The 27,622-nt window shown below is 39.6% G+C and overlaps 1 protein-coding gene across 5 annotated transcripts; it reads left to right on the top strand.

Annotated features, from left to right (window-relative positions):
- Positions 1–7,529: 7,529 nt before the first annotated feature.
- Positions 7,530–24,721, top strand: si:ch1073-291c23.2 (uncharacterized protein LOC799862 homolog). 5 transcript variants are annotated; one of them, XM_061252726.1, is made up of 8 exons: positions 7,590–7,647; positions 7,788–7,841; positions 8,261–8,377; positions 22,262–22,369; positions 22,833–22,889; positions 23,468–23,587; positions 23,777–23,890; positions 24,378–24,721. In XM_061252726.1, the coding sequence occupies exons 1-8, from the start codon at positions 7,636–7,638 to the stop codon at positions 24,411–24,413; spliced, it is 618 nt and encodes a 205-aa protein (XP_061108710.1). In that variant the 5' UTR covers positions 7,590–7,635; the 3' UTR covers positions 24,414–24,721. The 5 variants fall into 5 exon arrangements, with proteins under 5 accessions (XP_061108712.1, XP_061108710.1, XP_061108714.1 ...); XM_061252728.1 differs by lacking the exon at positions 7,788–7,841 and having other exon boundaries at positions 7,530–7,647; XM_061252730.1 differs by lacking the exon at positions 7,590–7,647 and having other exon boundaries at positions 7,729–7,841; positions 8,264–8,377.
- Positions 24,722–27,622: the final 2,901 nt, after the last annotated feature.

Here is a 27,622-nt window from a genome sequence, read left to right as displayed (position 1 = left end):
GCCATTTTGGGCTGTATATCCCTAACCGCAACACCTGCCTGTTCAAGATCCATTAAAATCTCAGATTTGCTGTTCAGAAGTTGCATCATTTGAGACTCATAGATACCTCAGATCTCGAGACCAAACTAATAACCTGTGACAGCTCCAGCAAAATGTGCATGTATGATGAGTATGAAGAGTGCAAACACAAGACTGTTCAGCTCTCCAGGTTTGATGGCTTGGCAAAGGTTGCGTTCACTCAGTGGGCCACAGCAGAGAAAGAAAGAGAAGATGCGAGGGAAGGTCGTACAAGATCACAGTGAAGAAAACAATTCTTGTGGGAGTTATTCCACACACTTCTGCATAAATTCAAAAGGCAAACGTTCAACATAAATCAACAGTACTCTTACTGCGAGAGGAGGCAGTGATTTACATTGACTTCACTGAGAACTACACAAATACTGCTCAGAGATTCAAGCAATCCAATTTGGTTCCTCGCACCAACAAGCCACTCGCTGCACACTGGTGTTTTATACATAGGTGGTGAAGAAGAGCCGATTTGCTTTAGCACAGTGTCACCCTCCAAACTCAAAAGCCCCCCAGCTATATGGGAACACATGAATCCGGTGCTGAATTATCCACAAGCTACATATCCACAAGTATCTGTTCTACATTTTCATGATGGACCATGTACACAATACAAACAGAAAGAGAACTTCTTCCTTTTCAGCACAATTTTTGAATGTTGCAAATTTGAATTACTACAGTACTGTGCAAAAGTTTTAGGCAAGTGAGAAAAAATGCTGTAAAATAGGAATGCTTTCAAAAATAGAAATGTTAATAGTTTATTTTTATCAATTAACAAAATGCATGAACAGAAGAAGTGAAGAAACAGAAGAAAAATCTAAATCAAATCAATATTTGGTGTGACCACCCTTTGCCTTCAAAACAGCATCAATTCTTCTAGGTATACTTGCACACAGTTTTTGAAGGAACTCGGCAGGTAGGTTGTTCCAAACATCTTGGAGAACTAGCCACAGCTCTTCTGTGGATTTAGGCAGCCTCAAATGCTTCCGTCTCTTCATGTAATCCCAGACAGACTTGATGTTGAGATCAGGGCTCTGTGGGGGCCATACCATCACTTCCAGGACTCCTTGTTCTTCTTTACGCTGAAGATAGTTCTTCATGACATTGGCTGTATGTTTGGGGTCGTTGTCCTGCTGCAGAATAAATTTGGGGCCAATCAGATGCCTCCCTGATGGTATTGCATGATGGATAAGTATCTGCCTGTCATCAGTCCAGAGAACCTGCTTCCATTTTTCTGCACCCCAGTTCCTGTGTTTTCGTGCATAGTTGAGTCACTTGGCCTTGTTTCCACGTCGGAGGTATGGCTATTTTGGCCGCAATTCTTCCACAAAGACCACTTCTGACCAGACTTCTCCGCACAGTAGGGCCCCCTGGTTTCTGCCAATTTTGAGCTGATGGCACTGCTGGACACCAAAATAATCCACAATAACAACATCATATAAATTTTATAAATTTATCGTATTTTTGCATGAAATAAGTATTTGATCCCCTACCGATCAGCAATAATTCTGGCTCCCACAGACCGGTTAGTTTTCCATTAAGAAGCACTCCTAATCTCAACTCATGACCCAAAACACCTGTGTCAACTCGTTACATCATTATGTAGCTGTATAAAAGACACACCTGTCCACACAATCAATCAGATTCCAATGTTTCCACCATGGCCAAGACAAAGGAGCTGTCTAAGGACATCAGGGACAAAATTGTAGACCTGCACAAGGCTGGTATGGGCTACAAGAATATAAGCAAGCAGCTTGGTGAGAAGTTAACTGTTGGAGCAATTATTAGAAAATGAAAGAAACACAAAGTCACCGCCAATCTCCCTCGGTCTGGGGCTCAACGCAAGATCTCGCCTCGTGGGATATCAATGATCATGAGAAAGGGATCAGCCCAGTACTACACAGGAGGAGCTTGTTAATGACCTGAAGGCAGTTGGGACCACAGTCACGAAGAGAACCATCAGTAATACACTACACCGTGAAGGATAGAAATCCTGCTGTGTGCGCAAGGTTCCTCTGCTGAAGAAGCACATGTACAGGCCCGTCTGAAGTTTGCCAAAGAAAACCTGGATGATCCAGAGGAGGCTGGGGAGAAGGTGATTTGGTCAGATGAGACCAAAATAGAGCTATTTGGCATCAACTCAACTCGCCGTGTTTGGAGGAAGAGAAATGCTGAGTACAACCCCAAGAACACCATCCCCACTGTGAGGCATGGAGGGGGAAACCTTATGCTTTGGGGGTGTTTCTCAGCTAAGGGGACAGGACGACTTCACCGTATCAAGGGGAGGATGAATGGGGCCATGTACCAGGGAATTTTGGGCGAGAACCTCCTTCCCTCAGTGAGAGCACTGAAAATGGGTCGTGGATGGGTCTTCCAACATGACAATGACCCAAAACATACGGCCAAGGCAGTATGGCAGGAGTGGCTCAAATCCCATCGAAAATCTGTGGAGGGAGCTGAAGCTTCGAGTTGCCAAGCGACAGCCTCGGAACCTTAAGGATTTGGAGAGGATCTGCAAAGAGGAGTGGACCAAAATCCCTCCCAAGATCTGTGCAAACCTGGTGAAAAACTACAACAAACGTCTGACCTCTGTGCTTGCCAACAAAGGTTTCTCCACCAAGTATTAAAGTCCTATTGTTCTATGGATCAAATACTTATTTCATGTGAAAATATGATATTAAATTTATAAAATGTATATGATGTTGTTATTGTGGATTATTTTGTGATATTCTGTCTCAATGTTAAAATGTAGTAGTGAATATGTCCTGGTGTGTTCAAGACAGCAAACATTCACAGTGAACGATTTTGCAGTAAACAGTCGCCACCAATGCATTTTGAATACAAATGGATGCGATTTAGATTTCAGAATGCTAGCTAGCTGATTCCTTGCTTATCAGTGATTTATTTTTAAGGTAAGAACAAATATTACATTGATTAAAGTGTATTATAAGAGCCAAATAATAATCATTTGTTCTCTCCACGCCTTCCCCATCAGCAGCCAATTCTGTTCGCAGCGCACTACCTTTTCAAATTGTTAGCTAACGTTATATATTCTAACTTTTTTCTGTTCGCTGCTAATGTTAGCTAACAATTAGCTAACGTCCCTGAGGTGCATTGAAGTTCAGGTTATCAGTAGCCTACGGAGTACTCGGCCCACAGTGGACTTCTTTGGCCTAGATCCATCTCTCTGAAGTGAATAGTAAAACAATTGTTAAATAAAAACATTTAAGTCCATTATTAGAAGTAGTATCATTAATGATATTATCTTATTTAAGATATTATGATTAGGTTTATTCGGTTGTGTTTTTTTGCCATCTAGTTCGTCAATTTAAATCTGACAATACAAGGGTGATTCTTTGCTAACTGTTGCAAACCAGCTGAGAAAATGTTTTTAAAAATATATATATATATATATTTGGCAACATCTTACTACTCTTCTTCCACAAATTTCAGAGCTTCATTATTTTCCATTTTTAAAATGAATCCGCTTTTTAAAACACATTAAAGTGTGTACCTTCAGTCTCTATTGTGCCGAAAAGTAAAAGAAATGCATGTAGGGATCAGATGTTCAATGTAATTTATTTCATGTATGTGGGGTGGTAACACCACGGACAATACATCATTTATGTTACAAAGTGGTGTGAGAAGTAACACCACAGAACCGTGAAGTGCGGTAACAGTAACAGACAGTAACACCAAAACTGCACACAAGTATGATAATTTCTTCAAAGCTAACATACAGCCATTTTAGCCATCCAATAGCTATACTCCATGTTATAAACGAGTAACACCACAGACAAAAAGAAAGTGGGACATTAATTAAAATTAAGAGTTCTTGTTAAACTTAACAAAAGGTAGGAGAGCCTGTCAGAATTCCGGCTTCTTTGTATAATCACAACAGGATTATAGAAGTTCTTCCTGCTTATTTCTAAAGAGATATTATCTGCTGGGCAATACCAAAGACATCAAATCTTCTGACATTTTTTTAAATAAAATAAAATCTTTTTTATTTTTTCAAACTAATCTAAATAATGAGTAAACACTATTTTCAGAAAATATAAATTAGTAATTTACTGTAGAAAATTCTAGCATATGCTAGTTATTTTTCATAATTGTAAATTATTGTTCTCTATACACATCCAGCACTGTTGGGCAACTAAGTTAACCTACACTGCTTGTTTGTTCATATTTGTGTGTGTGTGTTTTTAATTATCTATATTCCGGTCGTTTCAGTAGCTGGCTGTTGCCTGCCATTTGATCACCTGTATTTGCTGTAGGCTAGTGTAAAATAGGTATAAATTCACCACCACAACATAATCTATAAAGCATAACTTTCCTAATAGACTGTGAGGAGAACGAATCAGAACCAAGCAGACACCAAGATGTAACAAATAACAGGCTTTAATTGTCAAGTCCAGTGGGTCAGAGTCCAGGTAACCAGAGCAATGAGGAGAAGGCAGGGTGAGGTCCAGAACAGGCGGAGGTCGAAGCCAGGAGATCAACACATGGTGTTCTGAATTATTCCTGTGTTTCTTTCCCCATGTACGATGGTTGGGCCGCGGCATTTCTTCGTAATACAACTGATTTTAAAAATATTTATTTTTTTATTTTTTTGAAGATGGACCCACCCACACAGACGACGGGAGATGGCGAGTTGAAGAATCGTGAAATAGTGGTTGGAGGCCAAAAAACACTCCACTGTTTCCTTAATGGAGAACACAAATGTCTTGGGCTTGGAGAACAGAAAGGTGGATAGGCTGGAGACAGGTACAAGAACTAGGGGGCTGGAGCAGGGCATGGATGAGGCGAGTAAGACAGGCAGGAGGGCTGGAGCAGGACGGGACGGGACAGGCATGCAGGAACATCACTGGAAAGTACAAGGACACAAGTATGAATGCAGGGCACAAGGTAATCAGGCAAAGAAACAGGCAGGTTAATATGCCACACTAATGACTAGACTACGAGAAGTAGGTGAGACGATTACAACAGAGGAAACGCATATCCGGTGCGGGGGGGCATGGACAGGAAATTGTGAGGAAGGTAAAACATGAAACTGAATGCAAACACATAAAACACATAGAAACAGAGAAACCAGGAAATAAACTAAGACACAGGCACAGGACGTGACAATAGACAGCATTTGCTGGGCTGCAAAAAATGAATTACGCAAGTAACTGCCGCCCTCTTGTGGTCAATAAATTAGAATTCTTCCTGGACATCTGTGATTACTGATTCTGAATACTAAGTATGCAGCAACTTACAGTATACAGTTTGTATTTGTGCTCTTTCCATGAGGCATAGGCCCAGATAGCTAACAGGCAAAATTGTAGCATAGGGGTTAAGGGATATGACTGGGGCCGCAAGGTCGGTGGTTTGATTCCCAGTGTAGCCACAATAAGATCCACACAGCTGTTGGGCCCTTGAGCAAGGGCCTTAACCCTGCATTGCTCCAGGGAAGGATTGTCTCCTGTTTTATCTAATCAACTGTCGCTCTGGATAAGAGCATCTGCCAAATGCCTGTAATGTAATCTGCCATTAATGCTTATCAAGGCCTGGCTTCTGAAACTGAATGGGAATGTATCATTCTTCATTTATCTTCTCGGCTAATCTTCACATACACTGCCACTGTAAAATGACGGGAATGTCATGCCATGTTTTCATGAATGCTTTTGAAAGACAAGCCTGTTCATTAGGGGGGAAATGAAACAGGCTTAATTGAAGCTCACTTGCCAGTGCTTCTGAAAAAAAAATACAATTAAACAAATAGATCTGAAATGTATTATTTATCATAGGTTTGTTGCTTAGGTAAAGGTGTGAGGTATACAACATACGGAGAATCCGCCCCTTTCTCACCCCCTACTCGACCCAGCTCCTGGTCCAAGCGATGGTTCTGTCCCGCCTGGACTACTGCAATTCCCTCTTGGCTGGCCTCCCAGCGTCTGCCATCAGACCCCTCCAACTCATCCAGAATGCAGCAGCTCGTCTGGTCTTCAACCTTCCCAAATACTCACACGTCACCCCCCTGCTTACTTCCCTCCACTGGCTGCCTGTCATGGCTCGCATCAAATTCAAAACATTGGTGCTAGCCTTCCAAGCAGTTAAAGGGTCTTCCCCAGCTTATCTGCAAAAAATCATCAGACCCTACACCCCTGCCAGACCTCTTCGTTCAGCCTCCACAGGCCGCTTGGCACCTCCCCCTCTCAGAACCTCCACCTCACGCTCACGACTACTGTCTGTTCTGGCTCCACGGTGGTGGAACGAACTCCCCGTTGAGGTCAGAACTATAGAATCCCTCCCCACCTTCAAGCGCAAGCTGAAGACACACCTCTTCAAACAGCACCTCTCCCCATCCCTCCCTACCTCCCTGTGAACCTTAATTGTTGTCTCTGTGACTTGTGTATCAGTATTTTAGTTGGCTAGGTAAGCAGTGTTTGGATAGTTAACTTTGGTGACTTTTGCTCTGTTTGTTTGTTTGTTCAAAAAAAAAAAAAAAAAAAAAAAAAAAAAAAAATGGCCCTTGTCCTTATCTTTGTTGTACAGGTAGCAGTTGAAATTGTACTTACCTCTAGGGTCTTTCAGCGAACTTATCCCTGGTTATGGGTATGCACTTTGTTGTACGTCGCTCTGGATAAGAGCGTCTGCCAAATGCCAATAATGTAATGTAATGTAATGTAATGTAAATAAAAGTGTGATTCAATGATTCATTGAAGGTGTGATTCATTCACTGAAAATAGTTATTCAAATAGTAGTTATTCATTGACCGCGTGATTGGGACGGGGGGAAAGGACAAGGTTGATATGACACAAACTGTACATTTCGAGATATGTAGCTTTTATTGCAATAGTTATGAACTGTGTTAGTAAGATGGAAACAAAATCAGAATTGGGGATTAGAATTGTGGTAGACGCAACTAGAGAGACTTTTGGTATACTGTATCTGATGTGAAGGGAGATGAAATTCAGGGAATATTGGAGAAAAGGTTTCAGGTTTAGTCAAGGAATTTGATATATGGTAAAGATTGTGAGTTTAAGAAATAAATAAGAAGAGAAGCAATATAGTAGCCTACACTCAGATGGCGGTGATGCTCTATTCTTGGTTTGACAATTGCCTTAAAAAGATAATTATGACGTATGTAGGCTGCGATGTTAGAGAAAGATGCATCGACTTGGATCGCTTCCCAGTCCCAATAGGGCTGTATTGAAATAAATAAACCATAAAAGACAGTTTGCCTAATGCTTTTAAAGTGAGTTATTTCAAATAGAGCATAAAAGACAGTCTGCCAAATGCTTTTAAAGTGAGCTATTTCCAGGATGGCACACTCTCTGGAGATTTAAAAGTCGACTTGATTATTCAGTAAACGTTTAACCTACGTTATCCTAATTTTTAAATGCTTAAAATGCATCAGCGTACCAAGCTGCTAACACATTTCTGAACGTTCCGTATTCGTCACTCCTTGGTTTCACAACATACAAGAGGCAAAAATATCTATCAAAAATGATCGAGTAGAGCGGATTGGTGTAAATCGTTATTCTCTATTTGGATTAGACGAGCCGACGCCACGGGTTTTGGATGCAAAGAATGGTTCGTATCACTGAAATTAAACCTCTCTTACTTTCTCTTTAAGAAAAAGTTGCATCCCCATCGGGGCTCTTCCATCTTCCACCCCCGTCCCTCAAAACATTCGCACCCCCCTCTCTTTCTCCACCCTGCTTGTTTTTCAGCTTTATTTTCCAACTCCAATTTCAACAGAAAGAAATCGCACTGAACAGAAAAGGGTGGGTGACATTATGTTCTCCTTTTCCTTTTTGTATGTTATTGCTTTCAATATAGCCTATATACCAGCTATATGTTGTTTGCCCTTTCAACGCACACTTCTCAGCATGGCTGTGTGTCCCTGATCAACATCGTTTATAACCACCGTGTGTTCTTCTGTCTGGTTATTTTTTTCACTAACTTACTTGTTCATGTCTACTTATGACTTTGCTCCCTTCAGATGACTGACTCACAAGGCTTGTCTGTCTCATTTTCTGGTACACGCTGTTCTGAATTATTCCCGTGTTTCTCTCCCCATGTACGATGATTGGACCACGGCATGTCTTTGTTTCTGTGCTGGACCCTGTTAAGCACAGCGCATATGGAAAATACAACTGTGATTTAAAAAATATGTATGTATTTGTTTATTTATTTACTTTAGAAGATGGACCCACCCACAGAGACGACGGGAGATATCGAGATGAAGAATCGTGAAACGATGGTTGGAGACCAAAAACCACTCCACCGCTTCCTTAACGGAGAACCCAAATGTCTTGGGGTAAGACCCGCGATACTACTAGCCTATATAGCTAATCACTACACTAACCCTATTTGTTTGATGCTGTTGCATGTAGTAAACGTAGGTCGCTAGTTATTTATTTATGCTTTTAATAATAATAATAATAATAATAATAATAATAATAATAATAATTAATAATACATAGTCATGGACAAAAGTATTGGCACCCCTGCAATTCTGTCAGATAATGCTCAGTTTCTCCCAGAAAATTGTTGCAATTACAAATTTTTTGGTTTTAATATCTTTATTTGTTTGGCTTGCAATGAAAAAACACAAAAAAGAATAGACAAAAATCCAAATCAGATATAATTTTACACCTAAATCAAAAAAGGGCCGGACAAAAGTATTGGCACCCTCAACTTAATATTTGGTAGCACAGCCTTTAGAAAAAATAACTGAAAACAATCGCTTCCTGTAACCATCAATGAGTTTCCTACACCTCTCTACTGGAATTTTGGACCACTCTTCTTTTGCCAACTGCTCCAGGTCACTCAGATTTGAAGGGTGCCTTCTCCAAACTGCTTTTTTGAGATCTCTCCAAAGATGTTCTATGGGATTCAGATCTGGACTCATTGCTGGCCACTTCAGAACTCTCCAGCGCTTTCCCTCAAACCATTTCTGAGTGCTTTTTGAAGTGTGCTTTGGGTCATTTCCCTGCTGGAAGACCCATGACCTGTGACGGAGACCCAGCTTTCTGACACTGGGCCCTACATTGCGCTCCAAAATTCTTTGGTAGTCTTCAGATTTCATGATGCCATGCACACAGTCAAGTGCCAGAGGCAGCAAAGCAACCCCAAAACATCCTGGAACCTCCACCATATTTGACTGTAGGGACTGTGTTCTTTTCTTTAAAGGCCTCATTTTGTTTTCTGTAAACATTGCGTTGATATCCTTTACCAAAAAGCTCTACTTTTGTCTCATCTGTCCACAAGACGTTCTCCCAAAAGGTTTTTGGCTTCCTCAGGTAAGTTTTGGCAAACTCCATTGTGGACAGATGAGACTAAAGTAGAGCTTTGTTTTTGATTTAGGTGTTTAAAATTATATCTGATTTGGATTTTTGTCTATTCTTTTTTGTGTTTTTTCATTGCAAGCCAAACAAATAAAGATATTAAAACCAAAACATTTGTAATTGCAACAATTTTCTGGGAGAAACTGAGCATTATCTGACAGAATTGCAGGGGTGCCAATACTTTTGTCCATGACTAACTAATTACCCGTTTACCCAGTACTGTGTACTATCTACTGGACTTTCACTAATTGAGTCACGACACATTAGCCTACTTCTCATTTACTACACATCCCCGTTGAATCACTCTTTAGAAACTACTCATTTACTCCTTATATTCTGCTTGTTTCCTCATTAATCACTATTAGTGTAGGCCTATTCGTCATTACTGCTGGAAAACTATTTTTCAGTAAAGTACTAAGTTCAGCAAACACAGTAGCTCTAAGTCTTTATTTAAAAACACATTCAATACAAATTGCAATCAAGTAAGTATATAGCTAGTTAAGACATATAAAAACAAACACAACAAAATTACTTACTTGCATTTCAGAGGGCTTAGGTGCTGTGGCACTGGGAAGGGGGCAGCCTTGGCTATTTTGTTCAGAAAATGTATGTTATTTGATGAAAACCTATGCATTTTCACATAATTTTGGCCCATTGTCATTACCATATTTGTGAATTTGATTAACAATATTATTTATTTAAATTAATTTTATGTAGCCTATAATATGAACAACACTTAGGCCTATTGGCAGATGTCACAGCCTTCTTTTAAGCATTTGACCGTCCTGTTCCAGCTTTGTGTTAACTAACTGTTAAATTGTCAAATAGTGGTCTGTGTAAGCAGATTTAAGTGTGGGCCGATTTAGCCTCTAGCCTCTCTAATTTGGCTATAAACGGTGGTTAAATAACTTTGAGTGGTTAGGCTAGAATCATTTTTCAACTGATACTGAGGGTTACATGTTTCAGCCCGAATATACAGATTGAGAGGGCATGGGCTAAAGGAGAGCCAGCGCAACTCGCTGAAGCTGTAGCATATCAGTTGACAGTGAGACGAAGGAAAAGGTAGACTAAAACTGGTGGTGCAGCGATCATAGGTAATCCTGAGAAGTCGTTGCAGTAAATGCATTCAGCAAGAGTAGCCAAGCAACGTATCTTTCCCGTTGGTTTAGGCAAGTGGTCCAAAACCAACTTAAAAAAACTTTTGTTGTTGCTATATTGGCACGGTGTCTTTACAGGATATGTAGCCTATTTATGCAAACAAATAAACACATGACAGCATGTCTATTTGAGTCTAGTTTATTGTTTCTTTTAAATAGCTGACAGGTGCTGTTTTTATAGGCCCCCGTTAAATCAATGTTATTTGGCTAGTTTTGGGCTAACGGCTTACGGAGAGTGAGGCATGCAAACTCGATATAGGAGTGCATTGATTGCAATTTATTCTTCAAATTTTTGCTGAAACTCACTCGGACATGAGTCTGAAAATACGAATTATCCCTTTAACACGAAAGACTGACTAAAAGTAGCTTTGTGGATGATCTATGAAAAGAAACCGCCTTTTTTCATTGATCCCAGTCGTCGACAAGCAAAACTCCAAATGCAGATGGATCGCGTTGACGAAAGCTAGAAAACCATTCAGATGGTCATTACTTACACCATCGCTACTCAACTCCTCGTCCTGCGGGCCGCAGTGTCTGCAGGCATTTTCTTCAACCGTGTGCTACACCATCTGATTTTACTAATTAGCTTACCTTAACCAAGCAGGTAAAATAAATAGTGAAATCAGGTGGTTGTAGCGCTGATTTACACGCAACGTTAACTAGTAGGCTAGTTGATTTTTTAGAAAAATGGCTTGATACAATTAAGCCCACGCGATGTAGAGTTGCTGCTTACGAAGCTGCGAGGACTGACGCGTGGATGGTAACGAAACAGATATAGCTACTGCAGCAAGTAGAGTTGCCATCCGTCCCTTAGACGGGATCATCCCTTTTTGAAAAATGAAATGCTGCGGACTTAGGGGGTGGCTACTGGGGCTTGAGCACCGAATGTAATTTAGAATTATGAATTTTTTATTTATTGAATTTTTTAAATTTTAATATATATAAATCCAAGGCTGTTCTGAAATGAAATGGCATATGAGTGGTGTTGCTTTGTTCTCTCACGCGGGTAAGCAACTTGCAAGTGGGTCCCGGAATTACGCTCCTGTATGGTAGGTGGTGCCCCGGCAGTATGCACTTTTCTAGTGTTAACCCGACATTATAAAACGGATAGGTCGGGTCCATTGTTTCTATTCGTCAGTTTGCGTTCCAGCCATGCCAACGCAAGGCTAAATGGAATTTTTAAAAATTACTCTGCATTTGTAGATCACCGTTATCTACTTTGTAACCGAACTTAGCGTTATCAGCATCTTGCTTCTAGTAGCTTACCAAAGTAAAGTAAAATAAAATGAGTGAGTTTAAAGTGTCCTTTGATTTGGAAAGGAGCAGGAACACAACTTTTAGGCAACGGATCGAAATACCAGCAAGACCACCAAACCCCAGCGAAGCAAATGATGACTCATGTGAAACACTCTGGACATTTAATTTCTCTGCTGTAAAGCACTTTGAGCTGCATTTTCTTGTATGAAAGGTGCTATACAAATAAATGGTATTATTATTATTGTGTGCTGCGCATTGCAATACAAAGCAGAGCTTTGATATAGCAAGATATATATCAAAATGACCGGAATAGACGGGAATCGATGGGAAAGACTTTTCTCAAGTCTGCGACATCTCGTTTTCTTCCAAAATCCGAAAAACCGACCGATTTTTGCCCATAGGAATGAATGAGAATTCGTAAAAAAAAATCTCACAAATTGATCAAACCCACCCCTCTTTGGAGCCACACCACTTCGTCATACTTTGTCGCAGAAACGTGATTAAAGGTTTAAACGGGTCACAAGACTTTGAACTGTGTTGGTCTGAAGACACTTTTTGATATCTTCTACGGTTTTTACAAAATCACAGTTTATGTTTTATGAAATTTTTGAGATTTTCAGATTTTCAGCGTGGCTTTAGATTGCGATGACATCACCCACTCTAGCATTCAGCCCTTCTAAATTGTATCAAAAATATTCAAGACATTCTTATCTTACTCCCACAGCTTCTACTCTACAACAACAATTTATACATCAAAATGTAGAGAAACTTGTCCTCTCTCATTCAATGTTACTTCCATTGAGATAGGACTCACGGTTTTTTAATAAATCGCCCAAAAGTGCAGAGAGTGCCGGATCCAGCTCTCATTGACTCCAATGTTATCTGAAGCGTCAACTGCCACGTAAAGTAGGCACAACATGGTGATTTATAAACTGTCACCGCTCCTGCATTTCAAATCCTACAGACACATCTCATAGATCGGAATCGCCATTGAAGTCTTGGGTCGCTCAAAATACAAAAATAAATTAGATCTGACTTATACTTTTGAAGATACATGGATTTGTTCGGCACCAGCGCCAGTTAGCTTCACCACTAGCATTCAGGCCGTAAGCAGTTAAACATTTACACAAAGTTGTACGCAGTTAAACATTTACACAAAGTTGTACACACAAACTGCCGCTACTCCTTCAATTTTCAATTTTTACCTTGACATATTATATATATCAAACTGTTCATATTTTCACCCTGTCACTCACATTCAAATATCTAAGAGATATGACGTATAGTTTTGGAAAGAGAAGCGTTTAAACCCGAGCATGTCAGAAAAAAAACCGACAGAGACTCACACACACACAGAACATGCACAAGCCCAGCACACTCTCTCGCATTCACAGCCTGTGACCGGAATAGAACCGGAAGTAGCCGAAGCTAGCGCTAGCCTTGGCTAGCTTCCCATGTTATCTGAGTGGTAAACTGCAGAGTAAAATAAATAAAATATGGCGATTTTTAAACTGCCACAACTCCTGCATTCTAAATCCTACCGACACATCTCATAGATCGATCTCGCCACTGAAGTCTCGGTTCACTCAAAATGATTAAAAAAAAAAAAGTGAGTTATAGTTTTCAAGATAGAGCGATTTGTTTGACGTTAGCTTCGGTGCTAGCTTTCGTTAGCTTCGTTGCGCTAGCTTGCGTTAGCTTCGGCGCTAGCTTGCGTTAGCTTCGTCGCGCTAGTTAGCGTTAGCTTCGGCGCTAGCTAGCTTAACTAACTGACGGTCTGACTAACTGATTAACTAAGTGACTATTACTAACTGATTAACAAACTAACAAGTTAGCTGACTGACTGACGAACTAACTAGCTAGCTGACTGGCTAACTAGTTAGCAGACTGATTAACTAACTAGCTAGCTAGCTGACTGGCTAACTAGTCAGCTGACTGGGTAACTAAGCTCAGCTGATTAGTGAACTGTCACTGTAATTTATATTTACCAAAACTAATGCAGTGTAATATTCTATAAAGTTGTTATTATTTTAGAGAGGTGTTGATTTGGTTGTTTGTTATCTGTAGTTTGTGATGCTGTTGAACTGTATGTATGTTCTGCCTCTGCCTAACACGTCTAACTAAGTAATTAATAAGAATAATTAACTAAATAACTAGCTAACTGACTGACTCCATCCTGTCCACATTATATGAAAATACCGAGGTTTTTAACTGTTTTATTTCTATGTCCATGTCTTAATGGTTGTGCTAACTGTAACAGGAGGGTGGGTGTGGTTGAGCAACCCATACTTAGCCAGACAACGCCACCTTGGGAATTGTACCCTTATACTGCCCAGAACACCCTAGCAACCGCCCAGAACACCCTAGCAACCGCCCAGAACACCTTAGCAACCGCCCAGAACACCCTAGCAACTGCCCAGAACACCCTAGCAACTGCCCAGAACATGTGTATAGATGAGGATGTCTATTTTTGTGAGGACCAAATTTTGTTTTAGATCTGTGTGTGTGTGTGTGTGTGTGTGTGTGTGGCCTATGAACTTATCATAAGGGCAAATACACACACACACACACACACACACACAAGTGTATAGATGAGGTTCTCCATTTTTGTGAGGACCAAATTGTGGGTTACATCTGTGTTTGTGTGAGGGATGGGCACCAGCAGCAGCACACTTAAAATTTCCCTGGAATTTTTTCGAGTTATTATTATTATTATTATTATGATAGCGACATGTTATTTCAATACCTGCACATTATCTGGCAGTGTCCTGATTACATTACATTACATGGCATTTAGCAGACGCTCTTATCCAGAGTGAAGTACAACGAAGTGCAGATCAAACACAAGTATAAGTGCGAAGAGGACCTGAGAGGACAGTACAGTTCCGAGTCCTAGTGTAAACATACAGATAATCAGAACCCTTGAAGAGTACAATCAACTTCCAAACTAGCATACCACAGTTGGCAGGTAGAATACCCTGAGTACAGCAATAAAACACCCAATAAAAAACAACAATATCTATACAAGTAACAATATCTATACAATCTATACATAAGTGGCATTACAGTCTAAGGCTAGTCATGGTGGGGAGGGAAATGTGTAGCCTGAAGAGATGAGTCTTCAGTCTGCGCTTGAAGGAGGTCAGAGACTCTGCCGTTCTGACATCCACCGGGAGGTCATTCCACCACCGTGGGACCAGGACAGACAGCAGTCTTGAGCGTGAAGTGCAGGTGTGGCGAGGGGGAATATATACAGGGGCTGATCCCTTAACTGCCTGGTATGTGAGCACCAAAGTTTTAAATTTGATGCGAGCCATAACAGGCAGCCAGTGGAGGTTGCTGAGCAGGGGGGTAACATGTGAATGTCTGGGAACATTGAATACCAGACGGGCTGCAGCATTCTGGATCAGTGGTAGCCCTGGCAGACCTGGCTGATAAACGTATACAACAAAAACAATGACTTGTGTGTGTCAGTGTCGTCTGGTGTAACTTGAAAGCTAGCTGACGTTAATGCAGGTAACCGTTGTATGAAATCGTTATGGAACTTGATCCCGCCTGGACTACTGCAATTCCCTCTTGGCTGGCCTCCCAGCGTCCACCATCAGACCCCTGCAACTTATCTAGAATGCAGCAGCTCGTCTGGTATTCAACCTTCCCAAATACTCACACGTCACCCCCCTGCTTACTTCCCTCCACTGGCTGCCTGTCATGGCTCGCATCAAATTCAAAACATGATGCTCGCCTTCCAAGCAGTTAAGGGGTCTTCCCCAGCTTACCTACAAAAAATCATCAGACCCTACACCCCTGCCAGACCTCTTCGTTCAGCCTCCACAGGCCGCTTGGCACCTCCCCCTCTCCGAACTTCCACCTCACGCTCAACAAACTCCGTTGAGGTCAGAACTGTAGAATCTCTCCCCACCTTCAAGCGCAAACTGAAGACGCACCTCTTCAAGCAGCACCTCTCCCCATCCCTCCCTACCTCCCTGTGAACCTTCATTCTTGTCTTTGTGATTTACTTTGTGTTTCAGTAGTTTTAGTTGGCTAGGTAAGCAGTATTTGGATAGTTAAGTTTGGTCACTTTTGCTTTGTTGTTTGTTTATTTGTTTGTTTAAAAAAAAGATAGGCCCTGGTCCTTATCTTTGTTGTACGGGTAGCAATTGAAATTGTACTTCCCTGTCGGGTCTTTCAGCGCACTTATCCCTGGTTATGGGTATGCACTTTGTTGTACGTGCAAGGTAAGAAAGTAAATGAGAAAATTAATGAAAAAGAATAGTATGTGCTGTTTAGATTGAGAATATCCTAGCTAGTCATGTTGTGCTGTTTTCTTCTTTGGCAAGCTAGCCTTTTTTTGTGCCAGAAAAAAAGTCAGTCTGTCTGCCAGCTAGCTGCTTTTACTAAGGCTAACTAGACTAAATTAGCTAGTCTCACTCTCAATGTTGGGCAAGCTACTTTAAAAATGTAGCTAGCTAAGCTACTAGTTACTCTTCATGAAAAGTAACTGAGCTACACAAAGCTATCCCTCAAAAGGTTACTTAGTGAAAGTAGCTAGCTAACTACATTGAAGCTACTTTGTACCAAGTGGGGTTGGTAATGTGACTATGTGGATGTTATCACATCATTGAGTGATTGAATAAAACATACTAGAAGGCAAATACCACTTTCTAAATACCACTACAAATGGATGGAGATGGCGTATTCTCTCTTTGATGTAATGTACAAACTGCGCTCAAAACTAATCTGTTGTCCTTTTTTATGTTGATGTACCACTGAAAATGGGTTCAACAAAGCAATTAGATAATTAGATAATTGATAAACTGTGTGTCACAAAAATGAAATTAATATATAAAAAATACATATACATATATATACATATATATATATATATAATATATATATATATACAGTGGTGTGAAAAAGTGTTTGCCCCCTTCCTGATTACGTATTTTTTTGCATGTTTGTCACACTTAAATGTATCAGATCATCAAACAAATTTAAATATTAGTCAAAGACAATTTTTAAATGAAGGTTTTTATTATTATGGGAGAAAAAAAATCCAAACCTACATGGCCCTGTGTGAAAAAGTGATTGCCCCCCCTGTTAAAACATAACTGTGGTTTATCAAACCTGAGTTCAATTTCTCTAGCCACACCCAGGCCTGATTATTGCCATACCTGTTCTCAATCAAGAAATCACTTAAATAGGACCTGCCTGACAAAGTGAAGTAGACCAAATGATCCTCAAAAGCTAGACATCATGCCGAGATCTAAAGAAATTCAGGAACAAATGAGAAAGAAAGTAATTGAGATCTATCAGTCTGGAAAAGGTTATAAAGCCATTTCTAAAGCTTTGGGACTCCAGCGAACCACAGTGAGAGCCATTATCCACAAATGGCGAAAACATGGAACAGTGGTGAACCTTCCCAGGAGTGGCCGGCCGACCAAAATTACCCCAAGAGCGCAGCGACGACTCATCCAAGAGGTCACAAAAGACCCCACAACAACATCCAAAGAACTGCAGGCCTCACTTTCCTCAGTTAAGGTCAGTGTTCATGACTCCACCATAAGAAAGAGACTGGGCGCTTGATTGCAGTTGTTGCTGCTAAAGGTGGGCCAACCAGTTATTAGGTTTAGGGGGCAATCACTTTTTCACACAGGGCCATGTAGGTTTGGATTTTTTTTCTCCCTTAATAATAAAAACCTTCATTTAAAAACTGCATTTTGTGTTTACTTGTGTTGTCTTTGACTAATATTTAATCAGGAAGAAGAAATCAGGAAGGGGCAAACAATTTTTCACACCACTGTTTATATATATTTTTTAAATATATTATATTAATATATTAATTTCATTTTTTATATATATATATATATATATATATATATATATATATATATATATATATATATATATATATATATATATATATATATATATATATATATATATATATATATATATAATGGGCGGCACGGATGGTGCAGTGGGTAGCACTGCCGCCCCACAGCAAGAAGGTCCTGGGTTTGAATCCCCGTCGGCCGGGGCTTCTCTGTGTGGAGTTTGCATGTTCTCCTTGTGTTTGCGTGGGTTTCCTCCGGGTACTCCAGTTTCCTCCCACAGTCCAAAGACATGCAGGTTAGGCTGATTGGAGAGTCTAAATTGCCTGTGGGTATGACTGTGAGAGTGAATGGTGTGTGTGCCCTGCGATGGACTGGCGACCTGTCCAGGGTGTATTCCTGCCTTTCGCCCAATGTATGCTGGGATAGGCTCCAGCCTCCCTGCGACCCTGTTCAGGATAAGCGGGTTAAGATAATGAATGGATGGATGGATGGATATATAATATGTTGCTTTATCGCTGCTATTCCACCATTGGGTTTTGAACTCTTTTGAACAGATTCGCAAAACTGGTTACTTTCTAGACACAACCCCAAAAATTTTCTCTGGGCTAAGCCCCAGACCTCGTCAGCTCCTAGATCTGTCCCTGCTGTGTCCCTCATTGATTCAATTGATTTATCCCGTATTTTCGTAGCCTATGCCTCGTTTCATACATAGCCTACACTTGGTCTTCACATTGGTGAGAATATTATAATAATAAAACCAAAATAGTTTCATGAGACACAGTGTAGAAGCTCCAAATCAGTGATATTCAGAAGAGAATGACAGACAATGATCAATTATGTGCCAACGTCATCGTTGCAGAAGTGGCTATCCAAGTAGGCTACAAGGGAATGGGAGACGGATAGCTACTTAAAGTTTTAAAATCATTTGCTTGTTCATTAGATTTGGGGGGATTCCGCGCACTTCTTGATTTCTTGACTTCTGCGTTTAGTGTTCCCAGTAACGTAAATGATGCAGCAACAACAAATAGGCTACAGTTTTCAACTGAGGACTGCATGCTACCAAACGACTTTCCTAACGGATTAATAAGTAAATTAATTAATCAGTGTGCATGTGCTGATTAGTAAATGTATTTTGTCAATTACGTTCATTATTACTCATTTACTTGTATTGCTATCTGCTTTAATTACATGTGTTTGGCTCCATCTAGTGGTTAGCGCTGAGAGCAGTAACAGTGAAGTCATGTGACTTCCCATAGCCATTTAGTGAGGAAGTAAGTTTTGTGGCATGGAGAATATCCGCATTGGATCTGCTCAGTATCCAGCGAACATCCTGCAAATATTTTGCCCCCTTTGTTGCATTGTTGGTAGGTAACTGTAGCTTGATATGTCTTCTACATTCAGAATGCATTATTTGTGACCATTGAGTCGTTTTGTGTTAATTTTTATGTGATGTTAGCTACAGTAGCTATCTTGCTAGTTTAGCCACAAGTTTGTGCTAGCTCATTCTATACTAGCTAGTGCTTTATTGGGCTCTGAATTCATGACTTCTACGGTAATGAATAAATAAGTGATTTCATGAGAGTATAAATAGTAATTAAGATAGTTAAAAACTGTAAAGTAACGAATACATGATACATGGCTATGGTTTATGATTTATTGTTAAAATACAAGCACGTGATTATAAGACACAATGGTAAATAAGTAAAAAGAGAATGTAACATTAGTCTAGGATTTATTTACAGTAATGTGCACGTAGTCATAAGCATTATTATGCTGGTTTATTCACAGTTTCACCCTGTTCTTTTCATCAATAAACCTGTGGACTAAAGATCGCCTGTCTTCAGAGTCTTGATGGAGGGAAGGGTTTAGCTGGCTGCCAATGATTCAGCTTTAAGGGCAGCACAGTGCACATTTTTTAACTGAGCAACAATCTTCGTTTGATAGCATATTATCGTAGCCTATATGATACATTATATTGCAATATGTAATAGCCGTAATATGGGTTCCGCTTGTAATCAAACAAGAATCCACACAAAGTCAAAGAAACGATCAATAAAGATACATAGGAAAAAATGAATAAAACCACTATGAAAAAATAACATGGTAGTAGCAGTTGGGTTGAGTTGAATGCTGTATATTCTTGATTTTTTATTATATATTCGATGAATACTTTATATTTAAAGAGATTTGTTTTGAATGGTTCAGTCTATCCTCACATCAATGAGGTCCTGGGTTCGAATCCTGGTCGGCCCAGGGCCTCTGTGTGAAGTTTGCATGTTCTCCCCGTGTTTGCATGGGTTTCCTCCCACAGTCCAAAGACATGCAGGTTAGGCTGATTGGAGAGTCTAAATTGCCTGTGGGTATGAGTTTGTGAGTGAATGGTGTGTGTGCCCTGCAATGGACTGCCGATCTGTCCAGGGTGTATTCCTGCCTTTCATCTAATGTATGCAGGATAAGCGGGTTAAGATAATGGATGGATGGATGGTTCAGTCTATGCCTGTCTTTTGTGCAATTCATTTTGATATATAAATGTCTTACTTTCCATGCACATGTCTAAGAGCCCTAGCATCTTTCTGATTTTCAATGTATATGATTTTATTACTGTATTGGGCTAAATAAATAACAAAGCAAGCAATTCGTAGTATATAAACTATCATATATTTTATTTTCTGGAGGCTAGATGTCACACACTCATATGTTTCCTGTTCGCTATGAAAATGTTATGGACATTCTTTTTTTGGGTTAAAAGAATATCTTGACTAATTGTGTGAGTGTGTACTGATGGAGTTATACAGCTTCAACACTCAAAATGGGCACTCATTTAAAGGCCTGTTTTCACAAAATGTCTACCCGGAATTTAATTCAAAAAGTGAAACCTTCATATATTCTAAATTCATTACACATAAAGTGAAATATTCCAAGCCTTTTTTTGTTTTAATCTTGATCCAGAATTTCAGCTTTTATTTCCTGGTATTTACACCTTGATTTGGTAAACCTCTTAGAACATAGCACCTTTGATGTCAGACCACCCAATTTATAGGTGAGCAAAAGTACTGTACCAGTGAGTATTTAAGTAAATGAAAGTGAATAACAATTAATATTTGGTAGCATATCCCTTGCAGTTATAACAAGCATCAAGCCTGCAACCCATTGACATCACCAAACTGTTGCATTCTTCTTTTGTGATGCTTTTCCTGGCTTTTACGGCAGCTTCTTTCAGTTGTTATTTGTTTCGGGGGGTGTTTCCTCTTGAAGTTCCTCCCAATTAGTTTGGATGAATATCTCCGTAAGTTGGCAGAGATAATTTTTTTGTAGACTTCTAAATTCATCCTGCTGCTGGGAGGAACTTCATCATGCAGCAAGATAATGACTCAAGACACTGCCAACATAACAAAGGACTTTTTATTAGGAAGAAACATGCAAGGTTTTCGACTGGCCAAGACAATCGCCAGACCTTAACCCAACTGAGCATGCATTTCACCTCCTTAAAAGGAGAATGAAGGGAAAACCCCCCTGAAACAAACAACAACTGAAAGAGGCTGCAGTAAAAGCCTGGAAAAGCATCACAAAGAAAAATGCAACAGTTTGGTGATGTCAATGGGTCACAGGCTTGATGCAGTTATTGCAAGCAAGGGATATGCTACCAAATATTATATATTTACTTTAATTTACTTAAATATGCATCCAATACTAAAATCAGCTGGTCAGATACCAAAGATGTAAATACCAAGGAATAAAAGTTTAAATTCTGAACTCTTGTCTCATGTTATAATATGTGCCTTATGTGCGCTTCAAGTCCATGCTAGGTAGGGGAAATATAATTATTTAAAAAAAATAATAAAAGAGAACACAGTTCTCTCCCAACAACCACTCCCCGTCCAGGTGAAGATAATACATAACTTTCCCCCCTAAAATTGTAGTATATACAGGAGAAATTTAATTCCATGTAATATATCAACGTTAACATCCCTTATTTTGTAACATGTAACACAAGGTCTTAAAACGTTAATGTCATAACGCAATCCCACATGTCTTTGTTTTGTTCTGGATGCGTCCTATCGAATCCCGTTCAGTCTTGCAACTATTTATTCACCAAATTACCAATGGTTTGCGAGTAAGGCAGTTTTTTAATCAAATGAGTAGGGAGCTACTGTAAGTCCATCAGTCACAATGTCAGTCTTTGTGCTGTGCACAAAATTGAAAGTACACTCGACACAAGCCTAATCGTGGGTGAAAATAAATGGAGATGGGCTTTGGTTGAAGAAAATGTTGGGAACGGGCAACCGCTTAACACTTGGTGCAAGAAACTCTGTGAAGCTGGTTATTGTTTCTGAATGGTGTGTGAAAAGAATGCTTTGCTTTCGATCAGATTGCATTGTAACAGTCATTTAAACCAGGGGTGCCCATTTTTTTGCACCCCACTGTATGGATGCAGTTATGATGATCCTTGCTATGGAGAAATTATAGGCATGATGCTGATCATTATTATCATTGTCATCGTTATCATCATCATCATCATCATCATCATCATCATCATCATAAGCAACAACAACGCAAGGATCTTACATGGAGAACCTATTTTACTGATAAGATCTTCCTGTCCCAGATTGCAGTGCTGTTCCTTGGCTGTGGAGAGCTGCTCTTGGGGATTCCATTGGCCACAGTAGGCGACAGCTCTGCTTTGCTGTACGTCCCTTTCTGGCTAGGAGCCCTGGTATGCGTCCCCTGAACCTTTCTACACATGTACAGGGGTTTTTCAAACTCAAACCCAGTCTTTGAAGAAAATGTTTTAATTTGCTTAAATGAAGAATTTAGAATCTTTTGAGTCAAATGATATCACTGCCTTTAATGATGCCTGCTTTACTGGCATTTACACTTAGTTGGTCTCCATGTTGAGAGACAACAATAACTGACTCCAAATGCAGATGGCACTCATAGAATCAACTCAAAACAATTCCTACACTGTTCAATATGGATGTAATAACCCTCAAATTAAAGCTAAAAATCTGCACTTTTACATAGGCATTTCAATGTGCTGGAGTACAGAGCCTAAACAACAAAAAATGTGTCACTGTCTAAACACATATGGACTGCACATATGTGTGTGTGTGTGTGGGGGGGGCGGGGGGTGGAGGGGATATTACAATAATCAGATAAAATTACACATCTATTGTCAGTTTGTCATTTCAGGAAATCTGTCCATCTATACAGAAGGTCATCCTTCAAAAAAAATGGTAATGCTTTATTTTGTGAACTTGATGTCTATTGTCTATTTCGAAACTTTACTGCAGTTTCAAGTGCATTTCTACTTAATACATTTACATGTAACTATATGTACCAGTGATTTTGTAAGCAAATATTTATACATACATATATATATCTTTCTCCTTAAAGGGTTTATGCACTCTCAACTTCGGGATACATCGGGATGCAGGATACATCGTATATTTATTGTTGTCGAGATATGAACTTGTGAGAAACATCGCAAAAGACTGCTTGAACTGCGATTATTTATTTAAGTTATGTTCTGTTAAATTGATTGGCTGTTCATGTGCAATTTGTTCAATAAAACATGTTTGAAAATAATGTGGGGGTTTTTTTAGTGGGCACAGGCTATTCATTGTCTGGGGTCTATGTTAGTAGTGTGCCTAAAGCAGAAATACATTAAAACTGTCCACACTTCAATATTTGTTTATTTATCACAAGTCATATCATCATCACAATATTCAAAAATGTCATTGCAGATCACATATATTGTGCAGCCCTACTCTGAAAAGGTCTCTTTGCTGCTTTCTCCTTTCTCTTTCTGCAGGTAACAGTGTGCTTGTCCATGTATGTGGTCACCTTGCTGGGGATTTTTGTCTCCATGTGCTCCAGACTGGCATTGCACCCACGGTTATATTTCTCAGCAGATGAAGAGAAAGCTCTAACCGTGAGTTCATACATAGTAAAGGCTCAAAATAAGTATTTCTGTATCTTTCAGGTAATGGCAGACTGAAAAGAATTTACCCTCCCTACATTTTTCCTCTCTCCCTTTTTTCATCCTATCATTCCTACTCTTTTCTTCCCCCTCTCTGAACCCATCTCTCTCGCTCTCATTCTTGCTCTCATTCTCTCTCAGGGGCAAGTTCTGACTGCAGAGAGTGTGCTGCTCATTTTGTCTCTCTGCGTCTGTCCAGTTTTGATCTTCCTTGCCTGTCGGGCTCGAGCAGCTCTGAAATCCACAAAGACTCGGGTAACATGACCATGCCTCCATATTGGAATTGATTGCTCTATGTCCCCTTCACAATGTAGCCTTCTCTCTTACATTACATTACATTATTGGAATTTGGCAGACGCTCTTATCCAGAGCGACGTACAACAAAGTGCATACCCATAACCAGGGATAAGTTCGCTGAAAGACCCTAGAGGGAAGTACAATTTCAACTTAAAAATAATAAAACCTAAAAAAAACAGAAGCTAAGGGCATTTATCAATGGTACAGTGCAAATCTAATTCATGTGCAGCTTATTGTATTGCAAGCCGCAAACATATGGTTTAAGACATGTTTTATAGTTTTACTAAAAAAGATTTGGCACACATTTTCCCACACATTTAAGAGAAATTGTAAGTTTTTATTTAATGAATAGGTCATGCTTTAATGTAGTGATTATATAATTTTGTTCCATTTTTAATAATAGTATAGAATAGAATTTCAATCTCTCTTCCTCTTCCTCTTGTAGGTTCTCATCCAGCAGCATTTGCCTTCAAGAGAGTGAAACAATGAGCATAAATCTCTTTTGGATGTCAAATTACAGTTTAATGAGACTTTCTTGATATAACATACATTTCTTCCCTCCGTATGCACAGCATTATACAGCCATGGCTCTGATTATATCTGCTTTCCACTGTTATCATCACACTTTTCACTTGCATATCTGCTTTACCAGGCACACAACTTTCTGTTTCATATAAAACATACAAGAGTTGTACCCATTAAATATTATTTTGAAGCAATCCTACATGTACAATGTATTTTTATTGTCAATAACCTTACACTTTCAATAAACTTAATAAACTCAATAAACTATATGTTTTTATTTTATTTAATATTTATAAATTCAGGACTATAAAAATGTTCATATTGAAATATATTTTGGGACTAGATGCGTAGATGTGGAGCCACTGCTCGGCCAGAACTTTGGAATTTTGGTGTAGCTTATTGCAATTTTCTGGTCAGACAAGTCCGGCATTTGCCTTTTCACCACACACCTGCTCAACCCAGGTCTAAGGCTGAAATTAGTCCTGAAACATACCCTACATAAGTAAGTGAATGCAAATGACAAGACCAATCCCACGCATTGCAAACACATGGCCCGGTTGTACATACTTAATGTGGAGTTAATAAACCCAGAGTCCTCAAGGGGCGATCCAGGAGGGACTAAGTGGGAGTGCAAATGGAAGATGCTGTCATCCGGTTATTGCTATAGTGCCATTCACTGCGGCATTTGACACTGCAGTTCAGGTTGTGTTGAGAATTTCTGGAGAACCATTTAGAATGCAACGATGCATTAAATAAATTTTGTATAGCTCAAAGTGACTGCGTTCACCTAATTACGTAGGGTATGTTTCAGGCCAGACATGTTTGCCGCACAGAGCTTGCTTCATTTCAGCACCCCTACTGGTGGATTATTGCATGTATGACTAGTAGCATCCTCATGCCAAATGTCTCCATGCCTGGTGCACTGCTTTCACAGAAATACAGTGTGGAACATAATGGTAATATTTGCACCATAGCAGCATATAAGATGATACAGACTATACATACATTCAGTGAGCACTTTATTAGGTATTTATTAAACTTATTTTTTAGACTTCTACTGCTGTAGCCTATCCACTTAGAGTTATGATGTGTTGTGTGTTCAGAGATGCTCTTCTGCATACCACTGTTCTAATGTGTGGTTATTTGCATTACTGTCACCTTCCTGTCAGCTTTGACCAGTCTGGCCATTCTCCTCTGACATCTCTCATCAACAAGGTGTTTCTGTCTGCAGAACTGCTGCTCACTGGATTTATTTTTAGTTTTTTGCACCATTCTTTGCAAACTCTAGAGACTAGTGTGTGTAAAAATCCCACCAACCAAGTCTGCCACCAACAATCATTCCACGGTCAAAGTCACTTAGATCACATTTTTCCCCCATACTGATGGTTGATTACATTAACTGAAGCTCCTGACCCATATCTACATGATTGTATGCATTGCCAAACAATTGGCTGATTAGATAATCAACGAATAAGTAGATGTAATAAAGTACAAATGTTCCTAATAAAGTTCTCAGTGAGTGCATGTGCTAAGCTACCGATAGTTGTATGTTTATGAACAGTCAGCATGTGCACCGAAGCAAATTTGAAAAGCAACACAGTCATCACATACAGTAGATGATAAACATCTCATCTGCTTTTTAAATAAACATTTCCAAATTAACATTTGAAAATAAATGTTTAGTAAATGTATAGGCAGCTATTTAAACACATTTCCTAATAAAGGGATGGAATCCTATGTCTTCTAGGCTTCACAATAGATTGACCAAACAAGCCACAACACAGGCTTTAAAAAATCCCAAGTAAACCAACATTGGGCCTCATTTATCAATCTCTTCAGGAATCCATGTGCAAATGTATGTGGGATCAGAAACGAACAAACAACTTTCTGCAGATTCATGAAAGACATGTAGACACAGCCTTTTTTCGTGTCCACGTGTGTATGTTGATAAATACCAAGTAATCGTAAATAGTTGAAAAGAGAAACAGGCTTCTCTGAAGTGGAGATTGAAGTTCTGTTCATGGAAGTACAACAAGCCAAAAACACGATTAAAAATACTTCAAACTGTATAAACATGTCTATAAACACTTAATAGTGCATGGTTTTGTTATTTAAATATCTTAGTACGTACTAGTGTTCATGATCTATCTTAACAAGTGCTCCAGGACCTGTAGAATTTTTCATATTTAAAAAAAATAAAGACCCGCCATATTTAAAAATTCATGGGATCTATTCACCACATGCAGTACCGTGTAATTCCAATGGAGGGAAGAAGGGTGAAACTGATGTAGGATTACATTACATTACATTATTGGCATTTGGCAGACTCTCTTATCCAGAGCGACATACAGTTGATTAGACTAAGCAGGAGACCATCCTCCCCTGGAGCAATGCAGGGTTAAGGGCCTTGCTCAAGGGCCCAATGGCTGTGCAGATCTTATTGTGGCTACACCGGGATTAGAACCACAGACCTTGCGTGTCCCAGTCATTTACCTTAACCATTACGCTACAGGCTGCCCCACCGGATTAGATGTTATGCATATTTCTTGTTAAATATGAAAAATTCAACAGGTCCTGGAGCATACATATTATCATGAACACCAATAGGGTACATACCAAGATATTTCAATAACGAAACAGTGCACACACAACCCCCCTCCCAATAAGCTTACAAGACATCCATTTTCATTTAAAAATTAAACTTTTTAATGCAATTCACTTATGATTAAGTGTTTATAGACAAGTGTATACCGTTTGAAGCTTTTTTAATCATGAAAAACTGGTTTAAGCAGGTGGTTGGCTGACCGGTGTATTTTATTTCCGTAGTGTAAGCAGTGAATTGTCAGAGCTGTGGAAGACTAAAGCCTAGCAATATAGCCTAGCTGTTGTAAACTCTTTATCAAGTAACACGCACTATGCAACAGGTTAAAATAAAATGATTTCACATTTGGCAGGTTTCACTGAGGGGGTATACATTGGGCTGGGGGAAGGCATTGGCAAATCATACGCGTTTTATGTCATTTATATTCAACTCCACTTATGCATTAATTAATTAGGATTACAGTAGGCAAGGACGTGGTCAAAAACAAGCGATGGTCAACGAAACAGAAATCAATAAACAGTGGTCGATAAACAGGCTTGGATCTTAACGTGTAATTAATGGGA

The sequence above is a fragment of the Conger conger genome, chromosome 8 (assembly GCF_963514075.1).
Source record: "Conger conger chromosome 8, fConCon1.1, whole genome shotgun sequence".
Taxonomy (NCBI): Eukaryota; Metazoa; Chordata; class Actinopteri; order Anguilliformes; family Congridae; genus Conger; species Conger conger.
Note: the sequence above shows the minus strand (reverse complement) of the source record. Positions and strands in the feature narration are given on the sequence as shown.